Source organism: Molothrus ater, chromosome 3 (genome assembly GCF_012460135.2).
Source record: "Molothrus ater isolate BHLD 08-10-18 breed brown headed cowbird chromosome 3, BPBGC_Mater_1.1, whole genome shotgun sequence".
NCBI lineage: Eukaryota > Metazoa > Chordata > Aves > Passeriformes > Icteridae > Molothrus > Molothrus ater.
The window spans coordinates 64,472,297-64,494,464 of record NC_050480.2 but is presented as its reverse complement, the minus strand read 5'-3'; the positions used below and the strand labels follow the sequence as shown (position 1 = coordinate 64,494,464).

The window sequence follows — 22,168 nt, the reverse complement described above, 5'->3', positions numbered from 1 at the left end:
GACAGGGTTGGTGGCTGTCAGGCAGGAAAAGCTACAGAAGGCTGCAACCATAGAATAAGGCCCTAATTTTAAGGAATGTTTTATACAGAAAGGCTGTGCATTGCAGAAACGCACTAGAAACACAGCTACAAAGCTGAACCCTCCACACTGTAAAAGATTCTGAGCTGGGCAGAAAAAAGACTACAGACAAGAATTTATAATTTGTGGTATCTGTACCTCACCACCTACTGCTCTACTCTGCTCCATCTTTGCCTTTTAGGGAAGATAGTGTTTCTGCTCAGCAGGATATAATCACTACAATTCTTGGCAGCAACACCTAGGCTGTATCACATTTTGCCTATGCTTTCACAAATTTCCAGCAGTCACAGGGGAAAGAACATCTAATCATGCCCTTGCACTTTTATTCCAGCCATGGTACATGGTGTTCTTTGGGGAATTTCTTTAATGTGGAAAACATCATTAAAAACAACATTGAAACACCATCAAATGGTGAGATACTCAAAAACACAGGTGTATTGTAGAGAGGTTAGCACTGCCAACAGCAAAATAAAAATCAATAAGGTTTGGAAAAAAATTCCAAACACATACTTTATATAGACATGCAGGCTGCAAAGCAGTTAATACAAGAGAGACCACAACTAACAGGGAAAATGCACTTGACAGGAGATGACAATTTAACCTGCCTGAAAATCAGCTTAATGCAAGTTCGGATTGCCCGTATATGGGATGTCAGGTTACAGAAAAAGGGGGTGAGGGAAAGGATAAAGCAGTGACTCTAAACAGCTCTGGCATAAGCCCAGTTGCAAGACTATGTCTGGTAATACAATGCAAGGAACCAGAAAGTCACTGGAACAGTAAAACATGTCCAAAGAAGAGAAACTTTCATGGCTAAAAAGCTTAGAATTATTTATGATAAAGAACTAAATATCACAAAGCCTGAAGAGACATGAAATCAGACAGCAAATACCTTGTTTTCTGAAAGTCCATGTAAACTAAGGATGATGGAATGAAAATTGAGATATGGCAATCTGGGATAAGAGTATCAGGAGAAAACAAACAAACAAAAACCAGCAAACAGCAAAAAAGTCCATCAAACCAACTAAAGAGATGGAGAAAAGTAGCAAAAACATATCACAAATGACTGAGAGAAGATCCAAATTTTAAGATTTTAGAATCTGCACTGGATGAAGCTTAGGAATTAAAGAGCAAGCCAGTCCTTACTTGATGACACATCAGGACTTCCTTTGAGTTAGGATTAAATAATGCATTCTTGTGCCTAACAACACATGGACTACACAAAGCCAAGAGCAGAATAATCACAGTTAGGCACCAACCTCTTCAACAAAATTCAAGAATTAATTTTAGAAGGGATCACCTCAAAGATATATAGCCAGAGCTGAGCTGCATGGATGCTACATCTCTTGTATGACTTCTTAAAGCTTTTCCAATAAAAAATTAAAATGCTAGTGCTATTTACAGACACCACCACTATCATCATAAACTTTAAGAAAGTGGAAAGCTTTCAAAATGGAGAAGAATAAACACTAATAGCATTCACATGCCTCCTAAAAGCAGCACTCCCTCTAGTCATTACACTTCTACTAACACATTTGTTCTAACTTGCTTCACAAATGAAATCCCCATTGCACACAGGGCAAGACACTTAATTCAGACCTCACAGATTTTACTCTCATAAGCCTGGGAGGAATCTGACAGTCCTGCAATTTACTGTTATTTGTATATTTACTTCTTCCCCAACATTGTTTATACTGCAGCTGAGGTTCCTGAACTTCATCAAGGTCAGGTCTGATAATCACAAGGGAGGAAGACATGATCCCTTCACACAACAGCTTACAAATGAATTAAGAGCAAAGCATAGCAAGTACATGGTTGCTGGGATACAACAAGAGATGGGAGAAAACAAAAGCTAAGGTCAGGTAGCTATTCACCATGGAGGAAAAAAATCTTAAATAAATAAAAAACAAGCAGAGATTTTTTTACTGATGGCATAGCTACAGGGTTTTGATAGCAACCGCGTGGTCACTTAAATGTGGCATAAATGTACACGGCTATGAAAGGGAGGGGGCCTGTTCTCCTGCCTCTTCTCACCACTTCAAACAGTCATACCTTTCAGCTCCCTCCTGACAGCCCCAGTCCCACACTCTTCCCCCCATCCCACACACATGAAGGTTATTTGCATCTCGGTCAGACTCTTATCAGATTCACTGCACTGAAGGCCATGTGAGATCTAGCACTGGCACACACTCCTAAGTGGGAAAGCAGTGTACAAGACAACACATTTTGCAGTGGCACAGCTTTGTGCTGGATTAGTATGAACATGACCACAAGCTGAATTATCTCAACTACAGGCACTGCCAAACTCTTCCAAAGTATCAGTGTATAGACTGAGTATTTTCCAAGCTTCTAAAAAAACCTTATTATCCAGTTGCAATGACATTGTTAAGTTACTGGCCAAGACCTGGTGTTTAGGTAAGCAATCAGTTCAAGAAAAGGAACTTGCACAGCAAGATGGCATAACAGAATAAAACCAAAAGCCTCCTGCACTTTATTTTCAAAATAATCCTCCCTGTGTTGCCTCTATGAATTATGACAGCACACACAGGAGCAGCAGCACAGTCCTAGCCTACAGTCAGAAGACTGCATGTGTAAGACACCTATGTGCTCAGAGTTTGCATTCAGCAGGGGATCCTGAATAAAGCAGAAATATAGCAGAGGATTTGCAAGGGAAGGGAACTGGAATTCTGGTCACCAATTAACTGGCAAGGTTTTGTTCCTTCTAGCATCCCTGATGGTACTGTACAAAAGCCTCCAAGGACGAAGAAGCAATGGATTAACTCTGGAAAGAGTTTGCACAGTCCCTAGGGATGCATGCTGTTAGGGCAGAGACAAGGGCAGTCTCCTAGAAGAGGCTGCAGCCTCTTAGCAGTCCTCCCTGCCTTTCCTGACTCCTCATCTCTGTCCCCTAAGCCCCTACGTTCCTGAAGGGTGAAACCAGCTCTCCTGGAGTTGCACAGGGGATGATGACGATACACCCTCCTCTGCTTATCTTCCCCTGAACAACCACACTTTGCTTGCTTTTATGTGTTCTTATAACATTCCTTCATACTTCATGCAACACCAATATTATTTTTGTCATAAATCCTTTCCATTTATATTCTGGCAAATGTTATGAACACAAAACACTTCTAGGTGCCACTTAATATGACGTTAAAAGCAACAGTGCCTGGAATTTTCCACTGATAACAACTGGGTCTTTCCTAAGTATAGAAGCACTTGTTTTATTAAGTGTTCATTTTATCTTCCTACTGCATTGAAATTCAAATGTTCTTTACTATAAAAAAAAATTTAAACATCTGGAGATGAAAGGGAGCTTCCACAACAACAATTTTTTTTTTTTTTTAACTTTTAGTTGAAGTTTCACTGGTAAATTCATGATTTCTTTTTGCTTCTTATTCTGTCCTGGAAAGCAAAGTGACTACAGTTATTCAAAAAGACCATTGTTTTATGTGCTCAAAAAATACAGGGCATGTATTCACTACAAAAACTCATGAACTGTACAAGTAAGACAGAAGAGAGTAAGTCTAGTTTCTTTGTCAGAAACTTGGAGAACTACAAGTGACAAGCACTAATTGACAGAAGTAGCATAGAAAATAGGAACAGTTGGCAAAAATCAATCATGAAGGACATGTAAAATTGACATCCTCAACCAAGTTCTGATGGTTTATAAAAACCTTTAAGTTAAATGTACACTGCTAATTCCTACAAATACCAGTTTACTGAATGCCAATCTTGATTGCTCATGATTACTTACTATGCCTGCTCATGGCTAATGTGGATGCAAAAAGTGGATGCAAAAGACCTAGAAAGCAATCAAAAAAGCAGCTATTTTTTGCCAGTCTGCACAAACTTTGCAAGGATGAGCAGAGCTGGCCATCAATCTTGCACAGAAACTAACAGGAGTCCTCCTGTAACATGAAGGGACAAAAAGAGAGTGCAACTTGGGTGAATATTAGAGGAAAAAAAACAACAACCCATACTTCTGCAGTAATTGGAGAAAAAAACTTAGAAAAAAACTTTTAAGCACAGAGCACCAAATTCTCTTAATGAAACATGCACAGATATTGAAAGAGAGGGAAGCCACTATGGATTTAATGTGAAGCAGGAATATACATTTGGGGAAAAGTGATGCTCTGCAAATTCTTTATCCAGGGTCTTGATTTTTCAAATGGAAGTTGTTGAGATTCTGTGAAGGGTTTTGGCCCCTAAACCAGAAAACTGAGCCTTTCCTTTCCTGTGTTCCATTTGCTTTAGCTTTTCAGGACTTCACAAGAAACATGAGCCATACTCAGCACAATTAACTGAAGTTTAAAATAAACAAAAAAAAAAATCCCACAAAAATGAAGCAGAAGCATTCAGAATATTTATATTAGAACAAATCCAACAATTCCCACAAACTCAAGAAGTACATTTTATTTAAAAACAGAAATCCAGAGCTGGTCTCTATGAGCACTTGCAGAAAAAAGGGAGTGAAATTACTGGAACACGTGCACTTCAAGTTTTGCCCATGCAACTTCTTCACATGTTATAGCTGATGGGGAAGGAATGATTAGATAATACACTCTTTTCCACTTCCTTTTAGGCTGATAAACCAAAATTGTTAGCAGTAACAAAGACATCCTCTCACGCACACCTTTGTTGTTCTTCAGCTCTTATTACCACGAACATGGATTTAAAAAACAAGGAAAAAAAGACAAGATACTCTATAAATAGTGGCAAGGGAGGGATTTAGTAAAGCTGCCTTAGTGGGGATTGGAAGACCAAATCGAGTTCTCTGCTGAAAGAGTCTCATGCAGAGTGTTAATAAGATCTGTGGCCATCAGAGTGCTGGACAATGTGAGTACAATATTAATCTACATTTATTGGTGACTACTTTGAAAAACTTCCATGAATGGGAAAATTAGAGGCATACTCATATTTTCTGTCTCAACTCCAGAAATTCTTCCCGGACAGAACTAGCTGTTTCAGCCAGCAAACCAAGCAAAACAGCACATGGACCTACTGTGAAGATTGACTTGCTTCAAGCAGGGATTCTACCATCATCCCTGTACAGCATCACATATATGATGTATCATCACGTAGACATTTCAGTCACTTGCCCCAGAATTTTGAAAAATTAAAAAAAAAGGAATTTTATACATATATTTTTTTAACTCACAAGGAGACACCATGTACTTGCATGACTCTGTGAATTTTAGATTTATAGAGGCTCTGCACCTCTGGCAAATCCTGGAATCTCAAAAGTCAGACATTTGAAAATCCAAGCCTGAAACACCTGCATCACTGATAAACAGAAGAAATGTTGTTAATTTAACACTGCACTGCGTGTGAAAGCAGCAACCACACAACCATGGAAGGTAGTCACATAATTTGTGTGTGGAGTAAGTGACGGATATTTGAACTGCTTGGCTTCAATCCAGATTGAACCTTTTCCACTTGAGTTTATGAGGGGTACTTGAAACACACTTGTCTCTAGCAAAAGCAGCAGTATGATGTAAGGGTGCATCCAAACATCCGTGTCAGTGTGTGAAGGTGTTTTCCTTCCTTACAAGATAAACTTGGGGGAGCCCTAGCACCTTCTTTATATAGGCAGAAAAGGCAGAAGTTCACACTAAAAAAATAAATATAATTTTCATCACCAGCAATTAGTACTTGTCACTTGTAGGTCTCCAAGTTTCTTACAAAGAAACTAGACTTATTCTACAGAGAGGAAACTGAGACAAGAACAAAGACAATTGGTCTCTTCAAAGAGCACCAAAACACAGAGGATTCTCTAGTGTAGAAACCATTTTGTAAGCGAAATCCTGGTTTTAGCAAACACAAATGAGACTATCTCTACCTAAAGAAAAATAAATATGTGTTGATTGAAGTAGGTTCATTTAGAAGGTGGAAAAATTAATGTTTCAGAATGAACTACTTTTGTTTTCATTTTTTAATTCACAGAGATGTCAATAATAATGATATACCAAGTACTCACGCAACCAATTGATACAAGAGGACTGTATTTCAAAACCATAGAACCAATTAATTTTCAATGAAGGCCACAGAAAGAGGAAAAAAGCAAATAGCTTCTTCTATAAGAATGGAGTCATAAAAGCAGGAAAAAAGCTCTCCACATCACCTCAGTGGTCAGGAAGCTACAGACAAAACAGTCTGGACACTACACTTGACAAAGCTTCCATGTTCCAGTGACTGACAACGGAACTTCCATGAGAAAGCAGCTGCCTGAAACAGAATACATAGTCAGAAAATATCTGCAAGACCAGGAAATCTCTTGCTATTCAGAGCTGGTCTGAACCAAGGAGTAGAGCCATGTTTTTATCTGGCACATTCTGCAACAGAATAAAGAAAAATATAAAGTTTTGTACCTCAAATTCTCAGGTAATAAAATTCAGGATCCTAATTTTCTGGGGTGCTTTTTTGCTGAATGCTTTTTCCCCTGTTTTAGGTATGAATTGCATGAAACAAAGATACTGAGCAATAGATAGCTGATGCTCACCATGGGAATTAGTCTTTTTTATAGTCACTCAATCAAGGGAAGAGGAAAAAAAAAAACCAACTTCAGAGCAATGGAAAGAAGAAGTGAAGAAAAGACACATACCATTCTGTAACACTAAGCAAGAGAAAGAAAGGTGGTGCTGGCTCCCACTTCTCAAAGTAAGGCCACGTGAAAATTAGCCTGAAAACTCTTTAAAAGCCTGATTTATGCCATCTCCATGTTGATCTGAATGAAGATCCCTGTTGAGGCCACTGGTCTACCTGCTGCCCCTCCATGCTACCTGAGGGTGATCACTGCAATAATCTGCACAAGAGAGTCTTTCAACTTCTAAATGATGCCAAAACATTCATCATTTGGGCAATATTTATGCAATTCTGCTAGGTCAACTTTTAGCTGAAGATAGGTAGCAGCAAAAGCTAAAGCCCAATCGTTTCTCCTCAATTCTGCAGTTACGCTTTCAAGTGGAGATAATCCAGCACCACCACTTGGCAACTGAAACGTGGTCCTCCAACTTTATCTCTCCTTCATGTGCCTTTGTCCCGCTGTTCATCTATCACTCACAACATGTCAAATAACACAACTAATCTCTGTGCTTCCCAGAACAGTTTATCTGAAAGACACTCAACACAGTTTCTTAGGTATAAGGATCTCGGCACACCACCTAAAGCACATTGTTCAGCTTAACCAATTGAGGACACCAGTAAGCACTAAAACACAGTGTTCCCAGGCGTTTCATAGAAATAAAGAACCTTCCCTGTAATGAAGATCATTGAATTTCCTCTCCTGTCTCATGTTCCTATTTTGAAGACACTTTGCATCACTGAAGATAACTGCTATAGTAAATTATTTGACCTTCATTAACCTAGTAAAAAGGTAAACTTCATCACTGTGAAAGCCACCAGCTATTTACAAGAACACAGCTTTTTGTGCTGTCAATATTTTGTTGCAAAATAAACTGCCTACATGGGTCAAATCTGTGCTAATTGTATTGTATCCACATGAAATAAATGTTTCCTAACGGGGCTGGGGAAGAGACAGGACAGAGCCAATTTTCAGAGCGAGAGCCAGGCAAAACTTCTTGCTTCCCTTCTCTTTTAACACTGGGTCAAAGCAGCAAAGACAATAAACAGGCGTGACACACTTCTGCACCCTGTGCTCTACTTTAATAGTTTAAGGTTTGTGCCAGTAACAGCAACTGAAACAAAAACATTCAAGAAGACCTTTCAAAAAATGCCTTTGGTCAGTAACAAATCTGATGACTACTACTACCAGAGCATTCACCATTCCCAAAAAGAGAAATATTTCAGACCAAGTTTTCTATTAATTTATTTTGTACTTTTTCCTAATCACTTTGCAATGGTATGCTTTATAAACTGCTGCCTCAAAAAGTAATTTCCTCTTGCTTGTAAAAAAGAAAAAAACGTGAAAACCAAACTAATTTAACGTCTGTCCCATGGTTAGGAAAATAAATACGTCTTGTCCCAGAGGAAAGTAACACGATGCAAAGCCTAGATTTCTCAGCAGAGCTGTTTCCTATAATGCTAACAAGGACCATAAGTCTCACTATACAAAAGCAGGAACATCTGCAGCCTCAGAAAGGCAACTTCCTCCACATAAATCCAGAAGATAGATTTGAGACTACAGATGTGAGTGAGATTCACTGAAGTCAGATAATCATTAAAGGAGGCATCAGGTAAAACATATAAGCAAATGGGTCGTAAATCTATGAAATTCAAGAAAAAACCTTAAATGCATTAAAAAAGTTACTGCTCAATCGATTAGGTTGTTACCCTATCTGGTGTGATTCTGGAATGCTATTCACATCAGCACTGAAAATACTGATTTTTCTGTACTTTTAAAGGAGGGAAAACCTCACATTTTCCTTTAGGATGTATTAGGCTCACAGCACAAATGTAACTGAAGGATACATTAGCTCCTTTCTCTTTAGAGAACCTTAAAAAGGGTCCTGTAAGCCACATCTGCTAATACCTGGATGACTACAAGAAATTACCCACCATAGAATCAGGCCAGAAAACTACTGGTTACAAAAAAGAAAGATCTAATTTTAGAGTTCAGCTTCAATACCAAAGTCTGCTACTCTGTTCCACACACACACGAATCAAATGCACATTTGTGGGAGCATTCAGATCTCCCTTCTGTGTGTTTTTCATTACTGTTAAACCAAACATGCCAACACAAGAACTTCTGCCGTGTGAGATCACAGAGGCACTTTTGCAGTGTGAGAGAAAACTGCAGCAGCATCATGAAAAAACTCACTGACTCCAGTACTCCACTGGAGTACTCTGAGTACTCCACTGCTGAATTTCTTTACTTGTATATTATAAACAATTGGACTTGGGTCGCAGTCCATTTCTATACAGAATCATGATTATCAGCGGACCAGACAGTGACACCTCAAACTCTTTACAGATTATACACGTGGCCAGTGTCTACAGCTGGAATTTTGAAAACTAGCACAAGAAAGGCAAAAATAATCCAGGAAATTATTACCTATGTGAATAGAAGTCTCAAAATTATTATTTAAATAAAGGAGCTCATATGCTGAAGTACAACACGTCTCTTTTTAGACATTATTCCAAACATCAACCGGATCTCTAAATAATTTCTGAGAAGAAACATGTTCAAGTGGTAGATTCCTAATCCCCCTGGAGAAAGCCCAGATCATCTCCATTTAAGGTCAAGCAGGCAACAGCTGCACATTTTTGCTCCCCAGAACAAAATGCAGCAGACCAAAACCTTCAACACAGATTCCCTTTTTAAAGCTTTTCCTTTCTCATATCCACGGGTGTCTGGACCTGTTCACCAAGGAGTGAATGAAAACAGTACAATGATGTGCTCATATATTGTGTCTGTACTTGTCAGACTTGACATGTCCCATAAAGCAGTACTTTGGCATCTGCCTCAGAACCCCATCAAAACCTCCATGAGTTACACGAGAGAATGTAACCAACCAGAACTAGAAAAATGTTCTCAAGAGAGTGTTCCTAAACAAGCTTGTTTTTAGAGAAACAACATTAATACAACATCTACAACACTCATGTGGGTCTGAACTTGTACATGTTATTGTTATTTATGTTATGTTATTGCTATTTGGGAAATACATTTTCCATCTTAAAATTCTTATTAGAGTTGACATTTAGAGAAGATGTGTATTATGTTTCTGATGAAATCCTAGTATTTTTTCAGTGCCTTAATTTGTACATTTGGGTATCACTTTAAAATGGAGACCAAGCTATGACTGTGTCAGCAGCTCACAAACAAAACCAAATTCTCTTAAGGTATCTCATTTCTAAAAAGCTCCAATTTATTAACAAAAAGAGCCAAAAATTTGGGGTAGTGTAACTAAATAACATGACAATTTTACATCAAATTTGTAAAAGGGAGGAATGGCACTGCAGCTGTTGCAGTGCTGCAGTACTGCTGGACTTCATAACAAGATATAGAGGGTGAATTTCAATAGTACAAGTTTCATAAAAAAGCCAACAATCCAATGCTAGCACTTTTCTTGGATGACAGCATACAATAAAAACATGAAACTTCCCTCATAAAAAGCCAAATACAGTTTGCTTGACTGTGAGAGATTTATAACATTAATAATGCCATTATCAGTAAATTATGAAACACTTTGCACCAGTAAAGAACCATTACTCCTCACTGTAAAGATATTCAATTAACTTTCAACTGAAATATGTGACCCCAGACTTCCTGGGTTTGATACTAAAGGACAACTGAAAGCAGGCAGATTTATGATACTAAAACCAAGCTGCTAACTTCAACTGTGATATAACCAATTTGCAGAAGAGCTAAATCATATTTACAAAGACAAAAACAGAGCTCAACTTGAAACAGGGTTGTACATCACCCCCAAAGCCCTTCTGTGTCTGGTTTGAACAATGTACCGCAGCAGGGCTTCCAGGGAACAAAAAACCCAAACTAAACCAAAAAAACTCACCCTGTCTGGGTTCCTGCTTAAAGCCAAGCACTCATCTATGCTAAACAATTATTGTCAAAACTGAATCTGTAAGCGTTCAGAGTTTGGCTGAGCTTCTGTATTTTTGCCTGCAATTTCCCAATGAGGAAATGGCCCATGCTGTCAGTTGTATCCACACAGAAAGCCTGATGCTGGATGCTCTCACTTGACAAGCTTAATCCTTTTGCATCCAGTAAATCCTTCACTTCCCCAATGCACAAAACCTACTCCATATACGCACTGTGTTGTCACTTCTCAACACAGGAAAGTATATGTAAGATAACCTGTAAAGTAGCATCAAGCTGCTACTACTATCCAAACAAAGAGAAAGGGTTCTCAAAAAATTAACTTAAATAGTTTCCAGCCACAGTGGGAGAGGAAGAAAAAATGTGGAAGTGTGTTTTAAAGGAAAGATAAATACTTCAAAATATATAGTAATGATAAATTTCAGAGATGAACTTACATATGTCAGAGTTGGAAAAAAAAAATCCTCTAACCCACCTATTAGTGTTTGGAAGAGGCTTGAAATGCAGAAAAGTTATTTCAGTTTGAGCATCCTGAGAAGAAAGATTATCTTGGGAAGCATTCATCAGGCACTATAAACTGAATACCAGCTATGTAACAGAATTACCAAGACCATATATATTGAAAGTATAGTTTAAAAAATACCTTGGACACAAGAAAACCATTCCAAGTCAAACACCCACAAGAAATTTATCAGGCCCCACTATTTAGGTTTTCCTATAAAGAAGAAACATTGCTGTAGCAAAAGCAACACATCCAAAGCAGCTCCCTGAGTAAGCTCCCATTTAAGTTCCTGTTTAAAAAAAGGCAGGGTGTCAGGGAAGAGCTCCCTTTGCTACCCTACTGAGGCATGCAGCCTCCCAGATTCCCTCATCCTGTGATTGAGCAGGTGGTCTCCCTGGCACACAGGTCCCTTCACAAAAGGAAAGGTGCTGCCCATGCTGCCCATGTTTAATACATTACTGCTGGGAACAAGTTTAGAGCAGCCACTGCCTGTGTCAGAAGGCAAATGGGACCAATCAACTTGTGAGCTGCTGAGTGACACTGTGAGTCCTGCCTCTGAAACTTTTGTTATTTTTTCCCCCCAGCCTACTTCAATTGTTTCCACAGCTTGGTCACAGACTCGGAAAAGTTGCCAGAGATCGGCAGGCACGTCCCACAGCACGGAGCAAGCTCCTTGTGCTTCACCAAGTCACACCAGGGGTAAGGAACCTCTCTTCTGTGTTATCTTTTAAATCTTGCAGGAAGGCATGCTGTAACCATACTTTTCTACAAAAACCTCCTCTACTTAAACTAACAGCTGTTTTTAACTGTTTATCAAAAACATGGAAATACAGGCATTATAGCTCTGAGTCAAAGACATACTGCTAGGCAGGGAGTCTTTCAGCAACAGTAAAGGCAACATAATTTCCTATATGTTCATAGGACACCAGCTGTCCTTGGGTAGATGATTTATACAGGTGGTATTGCACAAGAAGGTGAGAAGGTTTCATCATGTTTCCCATACCTTTCTCTTTCCTTTTAAATTTAATACCTTTTGCTTGTTTATTCTTTTGTCTGTTTGCTCTTGGCTTTTAATCCAAAATCTACAAGGAGAATAATTCCCTTAAAGTTTTGTAGAAGCATTCTTTTTCCCAAAGCTGCCTATTCACAGACCAGCAAGGGCAAAGAAGCTCTTTCACCATTAATTCTGTAAAACATTTTTCTGATCTAACACATTGAGAGAGCAAATCTTTTTTGCTGTATGATGAAAAATTACCCTTAATTAAAAAAATTAAGTGATTTATAGCACTACTAGAAATGAAATTATACCACGTTACTCGAAGTGCAGCTCAAGCTACAGAATCAATGTAGTGTTTTTGCTTTGACATCCATTGAAATTTTATTTTCTCCTGTTATTCATTGTAACTAACACAACACTTGTCCTAGATTGCTTCTAATAACTGAGAAATAATTCAGCTAGGATTTGTAACATCATGAACTGAATTTCAAATGCAGAAAAGAACCCTTTTATTTCTAAGGGAAGCGCAGACATGTTGTACAATGAAATGCAATCCCAGCTTTAAAATCACTGAAATAAGGTGCATCTCAGAGAAATACATCACATAGAGAACATTCAATATTTATGTATACAAATATTTTAAAAATAAATATGATTCTTGAATATGCATGTCTCTAGGGTACTTATGCTCCTTAAAATCTTGTTCCTCCGTTTCATCAATTGACACCTTACTACTTATGTCTACATATGGTTACAGAAGAGACAAACCTAATACAGACTTGTAATTTTGTGAGGTGTGTGTTTCCCTGTTAGTGAACAGATACACTTAATTCCTTTTCCTAGTGACTGGCAGCCATCAGGCAAAGATAGATCCAGGTGCTTGCTTTTGTGCTCAGCAGCCTTGTGCCATTTTTGAATATTCAAGTGAGAGAAATGGCTGGACATGCTGTTACTCCTGAGGCAAACAGTCTGGTACAGAGTTCCCTAGAAGCTGTTTTCAGTAGGCAGAGGCAGCACTTCAGACCTCCCAGTGCCTACAAAGAGCAAGAAGATTCTGAGACAGATTTTTTTCAAGGCTGAAGTTATACATAAAATGTATTTTTAAGTGAAGATAGGAGTTAAGGTATATTCTACCACCAAGAAAATCTTTCTCTTCTACCACAAATATCGTATATGCAGACTTTAAAAATACCCACATAGACTGAACAACCCACCGACGCTTAACTGCTATAGGCAGCTCTTCCCTGGAAGCTGGAATGCATCCCATAGCTACAGCAGGTCAGCTGCTCCATTATCTCTCATTTTATCTGGTTAGAGTTCAGTAATTTAATGTAGATGAGAGAGTGGCTCAGCTGTTAAATTAATTTTTAAAATTTCACACTTATAACATCCCATGTCACAGATATCCAAGCCCTGAGAAACAACCTACAGTCATGACAGAGGCATGTGCTACAGGACAGGTGATAAGTGTTACAAATCAATGTGAAATTAGGCATTTAATTTACAGCAGGCAATTTTCTGCCTTTTTTATTTTTTTGCTACTCATTTGTCAAGATGACAATGCAATTGTTATTTAAGAGAGATTCAGATTTATGTATTATTACCACATTTTTATTTTTAAAAGCGGCATTTACTTCTCATCCTTTGAGGAAGTTAGTAATATAGTGCCTCCATAGTGCTTTCCAGCAGGAAACTCACTGAAATCATCAGTTTGTAACTAGTAGTGTAAAGGTGATTTTCACTGCTTTTTCAGACCATCAGCAAACAAAAAGGTACGGGATACATGTACATAACTACCCCAGCAACTTTTTGTTTGCTTTAAGAATAATTTGATTTAGTAATAAAAAAGTAGCCCAGCTGGAGAAATAAAAAATCCCACAGGGAAGTAAAGTTCTGTTCCCTAAAACTACAAGACACTTTAGAACTGAACATTGCTATTACTTTCTGGAGATTGAGAAAAGGCTAAACAGGACCTTCCTGGCATCAAGTAACTTCACAGAAGTTTAATTTATCTACTATATCCTTCTGAATCAATGCCATATCATTGTTCCCTGACATGCTAGAAGGTCAAAAACAAAACTTGGAACATACCCTTCCACTTCTACCTTTTATACATGCTAGATGTATTTCAATTTTTACTTTAATTCAAATTGCAGTTAGACTATTTCCTCTTAAAGTGACATTATGAACCACCATAGCTAAAACTCAACATGAAACAACTTGTTAGGTAATCAGTGAATGCAGCAGAGCATGGAGTTAATTTCCTAAAAGAAATTTACTAAGTAAAAGGCAGATCACATCAACAGACTGGAATTGGTATACAGTTATTTTATGTCTTGCTTTGATGAATATGGAAACTGAAGAACCTGCCCAAGATCCTACTGCATGGTCCTGCAGCAGTTGCAGGGAGTTTAACCAACTTAAAAACTAGCCCAAAGCACTGGCTCCCAGGCTACTCTAATGGACCAGCACACATGTAAGTCCCAGTTATCCACAAGATATGTAGATAAATTTCAAAACCCAAAACGACTGGTGTGTTCAACTATTCATCAGTGTAATTTCTTGTCACCTACACTGCTCATATTCTCATGGACTTGAAATACAAGTAGAGGCTCTCATTGTTGGTCTTGTGTCTTAGAACACCAAAAACATCAAAGCTACTCAGAAGGAAGACTGCAGAAACAATGAATTTGTCAGAGAGGGAAAAAAAAATAATCTGAAATGTGAGTCTTCCCCTGTGCTCTCTGAAACACACATGACACCTCAGTACAAAACAAACAAAAGGTAAAGAGAATGATAAAATGAGTGTGTTTTTCCTGTTACCAGCACTTTTCATACTAGAAGCTGAATTGTTGCTTCTTTCCTCATCCCAAGGAAATACTGTCTCCATATGACTGAAAAATTATATGCCACAAGTCAGTGCCTAAATCTTTAATCAACATAACTTTATGTACCTTTTCCATCACTATGTTCATGGTTGTAAGACTTTTTTTTTTCAATGGATAGAAGTGAATTACTGGGGTTTTGGGACATCTCATTCTAAAAATCTATGCAATAGACTTATGCAACATAACTTTTACAGCCCCTCAGGGCTTCACTTGGTCATGTGGAACTGCAAGAATTCAAGTAAGTCAAACTTCTTCTATTCCACTGATATCACTGCTGCATTTAGTGAACGTATGACAGGAAACAGGCTGTGGCATTTCCAAGGGAGCCAAATTTATCCCGTGTGACTTCAAAGGAGTCAATGCAGTTGCACCAGGAATGGCCCACAGTTTTCACTTCGGTCACATACCCTCTCTCATTGTGAAGGGCACCCAGGAACAAAGATAAAAATAACCTAATACAAATCAGGGAAACAGTCACATGTCAGTGAAGTGGGAAGCAATAACTGTGATCAGTGACTCATTCTGAAGTATGGAGTATAGGGGATTCCCTACATAGTAACATAGGGGTCAGCCACCAGACATCTTCTGCAGATTCACTCTGTGCCTAAGACAAGCCTTGCACATCCATTAACAGCACTCATAAAACAGAACTGCACAGCAATGCAGCCAACTGCTCCCCTTGTGTGATGCTCAGTCTTGTCACACGAGTCACACTTTGTGACTCCTAAAAAATATCAAATATAATTTGCCCTTTTGCTGCACATTTGTTTCAAGAAGTGGTGTCTGCATGACCAATTCTTCTTTATATTGGCCTAAAACACCAGGCACTGAACAGCAGAGAGCAGTTACTATTTGTGACAATGACCAGTCTTTGTTTCTGTGTAATTATTTTCCAAGCTGTCCATTTTGACCTTGATAGCCTGTGTGCAGCTGTGTTACTGAATCTGTTTCTCTTTCTGCACACTTTAGGTGAGTGACAGCGCCATGGAGGATTAACAAGCAAGGTATGTGTTTATTAGTTGAACCCGAGCACTTGTAAAGACAAACTTGTTGAAATACAGACACAGAATTGGCTTCCTTTGCTTACAAGAAAACTTACCCCACAGACAGGAGGTTAAACAACACACAGATGTTTCAAAAACTTCCAAAACGACATAAACTATTAAATCAAGAAACAATCTATTTTGTCCTCTCCTCATCCCTTCTCTACAATGTCTTCTAGCTGTACGATGTAGAAAGGTCTTAACTTATGCTACCTTCCACTTTTTAAGATCCTTTTGTATCCCCTTCTGGTCACATGTGTCTAAAAATCTATTTTGGCCTTGCATCTGTGATGCCCAACCAGATAACACTGCTTTTTATGGAAGCACTTCAGAGCCCCAGGGCCTTGCCCCTTGAGTCATGCAAGTGAAACGTATGCAGCAACACTGCAGTGCAGGTGCCAGCATGAGTGCAGTTACACCTAATGCAGTAGGGTTGCATTAGTTTCTAATGAAATGGAATTTACATTTATTCTGCATGTGCACAAGTACACATTGATGCTGTTCCAATCCTTCTGTGGGCTCCAAGAAAAAAAAAATTAGGAAAGATAAATGTTGCTGCAGCAAGTCACACACAGCCCAAAGACCAAGAGTTGCACACACCTGACACTGAAAAAATGGCATAAAATGCCGTGATGAAGTCACCCACAGGAAATGCTGTTCTCTGAGCAGTGTCTGTCACAGAAGCTGGTTACACAAACTCCTCTCTATCCATGTAGTCCATTTGTGGTTCATCTACTGGGACTTCTCTGCAAGAGGATAACCAGTCTAATGCACTCCAGCCTGTACTGGGCTGGGAGAATGAATGTGAATTCAGCCAAGAGACTTTAGAATTCCTGTGCATGTCTTACTTTTACTGCACTTGGGAAAGACCATGACTAGTAAAGAACTAAGCAGAATATACTTGGCAAGCATTTAACTGCTTAAATAGATGAAAACAGGTACAGCAAAAAGTCAAACAAAGATGAAAAATTGTAGTCACTACAAGAGTATGTTCTGGTGGTATGCTTTTTTTCGCAATAAAGTTAAGATCAACTACAGCTCAAAAAATCATAACAAAATCTGAAGTTCAGTTTGAGGAGATGTCATCCCATGGAGTCCTCTAAGGGTATTAGAGGACCATGTGCAATCTGATTGCTTTTGAAAGTCTCTCTTAAATACCAACACTGCCACTGAAAACACATGCATTCTGTTCATACAGTAACATTTCACTCTACAGCCCAACATGAAAGGATTAAAAAAGGAAGAGTCTGAAAGACACTTTCGTTTCCTTTTAAGGTTGTTCCATTTTAGCCACATATAAAGACAAATTCATGGGCAAAGTATCTCTGATTCAGTCAGGATCATCATGTAATTTGGGCAGCAGACATTAAGCAATTGTCTTCCTCTAGGCATATATAACTTCACCTATTTCTAGGAAAAACAAAATGAAGTGATGACAAGGAGAGGCCTTCTATGAAATATATGAACACAATATTAATTTATAAAATGTTTAGGGGTAAGTGCAGCTTTAGGAATAAAGTTTGACAGATCATCATCATTATTTTAAAAACCAAGTTTTCACATTATGACAGCACCTACATTCAGAATCCAACTCACCATGAGCTAAACAAGCATATATCAAAGCCAGCTTCTTGCCACAGAAGGTTTTTACAGGAAGGTTTTATGTTGCAACTACTTATTTAAAGTTTTGAAACAACTGATACCCTGTCTTCCATCTGCCACTAAAAAATATAGGAAAAATACACTTTAAATAGGAAAAATGCACTTTAAATAGGAAAAATACACTTTAAATGTAACACTCACTTAAAAGACAAAGTTGTGTAATTGCTTTGTTTTGTTCCTTGCAGCAGTCCTCTGCCTTTGCACCCACATTTGTAACACACTGTCCAACATGCATAAAAAAAGATTTAGTCCTTACTCAATCTTGCCTGTTGAGAAGCACGTTACTAAAATTCCCTACAGCAGTGATGCATTAGGTTTTAATAGCCCACCATCAAGAACTTCTTCTTGGAATGGAAATATTTCAACAAGAATTCTTTTCCTCCCTTCCAGCAAAAGGTACTGGTAAATCAGGTTATCTGCCTTGTCAGTACCAGCCAGGAGGACTATCCAGATCCGGCTGAAAGGTCTGTGACCCTACGCTTATCATCAAGCCTTCACAAGTCCTTGAACAAATAAAGCAGAGAGGTGTGTGTGGAAAGGCAATTAGCCACAGCCTTTTCAGAGGCCGTGTGAGATAGAGAGCTTAGGATCTAAGGCAATAATCTGGGCAAAACTCAGATATCCACAGTGTCCATAGTACAGTTACTTAACACTGCTAAGAAGCAGGTGCTCAGTAGTCTTCAGAAGGAGAAGCATAATACAACACAAATCTAAAATTAAAACTCTAAAATTTTAAAATTCAGTTTTAACCTAAAAACATTGCTTTAAAGCTCTAAAAAGTCTGAAATAAACAGATTGCTTTTACAATCTCTATTTACACTCAAAAACACTTCTGCACTTCTAATTCTCTGCTTTCCTGCTTTCCAGCTCTGCAAAGGCTGTCTAAAACAAAGAGAAGATATTAGGCACTTTGCACTGTTCCTGACCACTGCTCTTCTTTCCTGCACTCCTAAAACCTCTGATTTGTGCCCTCTGCTTTCCTGTTGCCATGGAGAAGGTCCAACACATGACCCGCTCCGCTCTGAGGAGAGCCTCAACTATTGAGGTCAACCCACAAGCACGCCAAAGGCTCCAAGAGCTCTTTGTGAATTTCTGCCTGATTCTAATTTGCCTCTTGCTGATCTGTATCATAGTGATGCTTCTCTGAAGTTCCACCACTTCTCTGCCCTGTCCTCTAGGAAAGTCACCCCAGGGGGAAGAGAGACCTTCACGTGCAAACTCCCAGTGCAAGGATCCTCATGTGACAGGGGCTAGCACTTGGACTAGAGAGTGTGCCAACCAGTGCTCTGTTATCTTACTGCCTGCTCATGTATTAAAAACACATTTTCTGTGCAGAACAGTGTTTAGAGCCTGTAGTTACGAAGTTGTGCATGACTCAATTTGTCCGCCCTCAACTAAGAGATGTCTTTACTACATGGGTTAAAGTATCAGTAAATCAGATTATCAGTAACAGCCAGCAGCTGGTAAATTCAAAGTTTTAGTCAGCTAAACAACATCATCACTTTCTGGGGGCCTAAGTCTTTTTAGGTTTCTCTGAAAATCTTTAAGCCCTTGGAAGGATTCCAAATTTGGACCATGCCTACCCAAAGAAGAGCTTTACAGGTACACAGCCCTCAACACATCCTGGGAAAATTTCTGCTCTGCTTAGTTCAAAGTGCTGCATCTCTGCATTATCAGCTGAAGGCATTCAAATAGCTTTAGTGTTTTTCAAAGGAATATGAGAACGAACCAAAAATCTCTTCTAACTCAGAAAGGAAAAACTATGTTTTTCTCTCTATTTAAAGGATCTTATATATGTGACATCTGGCAAGATTTTTCATTATGTTTTGCAGAAAAAAATTGACACTACCATAACTGAAATAAAAAATATTATTTTCCATAGTAATTTGCCTGACATGACAACTGGCACAACTTGGATTCTCAGAGTTCTTAACATTTGCCTTCAGACAACTTAATTAAGGCCTGTTCTTATTTATGTAGTAATTCCCTTAGTTTAAAACTACAAAAAACTTGGAACTTGCCAATGTCACATGAGGTGGCTCACACCTGATGTGGCAAAGAGAAAAGTCTAGTCCATCACTACTGTTGTGACTGAAGTGTATCTATACAAATAAAAGTAACATCCCCATCTTCAACTGCAAATTCCTGCTAGAGAATATGAAAGTACTTTCCTAAAATAAATGACAGATTAAAAAGTTCATTGTAAACAATTATGCATAGGAGGGAAAAGCACTGCAGAAATATCTTTTCAACCATAGACTATACACATAAAAGATGACACTTCTGCTCCAGAAATTGTGAGTAACAAGACTGAATAGAAGACTTCCAACCCTACTTACCCTATTACCTGTTGCTGGTATTAAGCAAAATCCCCAGAAATTTGATACACTTCTCAAATTTAAAGAAAGCTTAAGAATCAACAAAGGTCAGACAGACATCCATTTTTTAAAGAGATATTCTTCCATTCCATTCTATGTAAACATTCTTATTAATGAATACAGAAAAATCAAAACAAGTTTGTCTTGTATTCTGCCTTTAAAACTTAATATTTCATTCGTAGAAGTTGATAATAAACAGCTGAGCAGGAAGGGAAGAAATCTCTGGAAAAACTCTGTATTCAATGGAATGCAAGCAAATCCAGTGGTGAATTTCCTATCTGGTGAGTAGGTATGTTGAGACCAGACTCTGAAGCAAGGTTACCCACAAGAGGAAATTAAGATAGCTACTTGTATGAGGAGTAGGGCGAGCACTGTGAGACTGGCAACACACCCCCAAACCTGCAAGTTAGTATTATGAGCATTACTGGTTTGAACTGTCAGTGTAAATCTCAATTTCCATTTCATGCATTCTGACCACTCTCACAAATGTGAGAGATTTTAGCAAGCGTACTTCCCCTTTTAATCCTTCTTGCTTTTCTTCTCTTTTCGAATCTGTATTTTTGTGATGGATAGAGTTTCTAGCTTTAATTTGCTTTGGATGTGTTTCAAGAGACTTCAACTGGAAATAGACAGTTTTACAGTACTGAAAACCTGCTGAAGAAAGAAGTGTTAAGAGTAAAGCATCAGCACTGCATTCTGAGGACATGTTTGGGTTAGAGGTTTTACAAGCCAATAATTTAAAGGAGTCAGAGTAAAGCATTGCTAAAAAACGTAGCCCAATAAAAACAAACCCTCCAATTTCCTTTTATGTACGTGAAAATCCATAACTTATTTTAAAACAATAACCAAACAAGAACAAAACCAAGTTATCAATAAACCTGAAGCCTCACTGCTATTTTACAGCAATGCAGATATATTGCCTATATTGTATGGTACATTGGTGTCTTAGGCTTCTGTTGATCAAAAAATCAGTTACTATCCTCTATATCACCAATTGTCAACCGAACCCAGAAATTTAAAAAAAACCATTTGTACATAATACAATCTTCTTTGTAGACTTATCAAGCTTTAAAAATAATAGCTACGGTATTTTTATTTAATGAAAGGACTGCTTGAAAAATAGTAATGCATAAAATATATCCAATTGTTTAGAAAGAAGCATCCATTCTATTACTTACTTATTAGAGTTATGTGAAAAGAAGCTAGTCATCACATAGCTTTCTAATTCTCTAAATCTCAATTTATTCTGCTTTGGTTTTCAGGAGTAGTCTTGACTATTTTGCAATGTCCAGGTCACTTACATGTAGCTAGTGCTTGTAACTATTCCTAATTAATTTTCTGCAAATGTAATCAAAAAGTTTAGCACTTTTATGAGTCATAATAAAAATAGCAAACATGTACAGCACATAGCTTGGATTACGTTTTTAGTTCTCTGCTCCACTCCACCCAAGCCTAAATCTTTTTCCTAAGGTCATTTTACACACCAGTAGTGAATAAAGACAGCTAAACAGGCAACAATCTGGTATTACTCTTCCTCCAAAAAAAAAAATTACCAACTTCCATGACAATTTTATACCGGGAAGGAGCTGAATCAGGAACCATAATAAGCTGGTTTTAAAGATGTGTTTCCTCAGCCAGCTCCTCAGCAAAAAATGATACAACAATTGATTTAATAATTGAATAGTTGATATTATTCTCCATGTGAAAACATGACCCATTTAAAAATTGAAACTTTGCTCAGACCAAGACCAGTCAGAAGGTGTTTTAGAAGGCAGCAGATGCTTGCATTTCTTTAATAACTGTTCTACATCAATTTAGCAACAACTTCCCTTCCTATAAGAACTGAACCACTCATTGGACAGACAAGAGTAAAACAGCCTTAAACAAAATTATTCACACGACACGCACAAAATGTTTGTCACCCCCCTGGACAAAAAATTTGTATGTAAGTTTTGCTACAATTACACCAATGGCCAATGGTACAACTAGGCCAGGGGTATCCTGGCATGCATTCAGAAGAGCATTCCCAGCAGGGCAAGGGAGATGACCCTGCCCCTCTACTCCACCCTGGTGAGGCTGGAGTGCCATGTCCAGTTCTGGGCTC

General features: G+C 38.3%; 2 protein-coding genes across 5 annotated transcripts in view; one reads left to right on the top strand and one right to left on the bottom strand.

The window, feature by feature from the left end:
• CEP85L (centrosomal protein 85 like) overlaps positions 1-22,168 on the bottom strand; it is a 135,352-nt gene that overhangs the window by 32,174 nt on the left and 81,010 nt on the right. The gene's annotated exons all lie outside the window — the stretch shown is intronic.
• PLN (phospholamban) lies at positions 11,592-21,469 on the top strand. Of its 3 annotated transcripts, XM_054514254.1 has the most exons (4): positions 11,592-11,618; positions 11,703-11,795; positions 15,951-15,985; positions 18,554-21,469. In XM_054514254.1, exon 4 carries the CDS (start codon positions 18,675-18,677, stop codon positions 18,831-18,833), a length of 159 nt encoding a protein of 52 aa, XP_054370229.1. In that variant the 5' UTR covers positions 11,592-11,618; positions 11,703-11,795; positions 15,951-15,985; positions 18,554-18,674; the 3' UTR covers positions 18,834-21,469. The 3 variants fall into 3 exon arrangements, with proteins under 3 accessions (XP_054370229.1, XP_054370228.1, XP_054370230.1); XM_054514253.1 differs by lacking the exon at positions 11,592-11,618 and having other exon boundaries at positions 11,645-11,795; XM_054514255.1 differs by lacking the exons at positions 11,592-11,618; positions 11,703-11,795 and adding an exon at positions 15,198-15,219.

Excerpts from the sequence above, each read along its gene's own strand:
- PLN (XM_054514254.1), top strand. The coding sequence starts at position 18,675 with ATGGAGAAGGTCCAACACATGACCCGCTCCGCTCTGAGGAGAGCCTCA.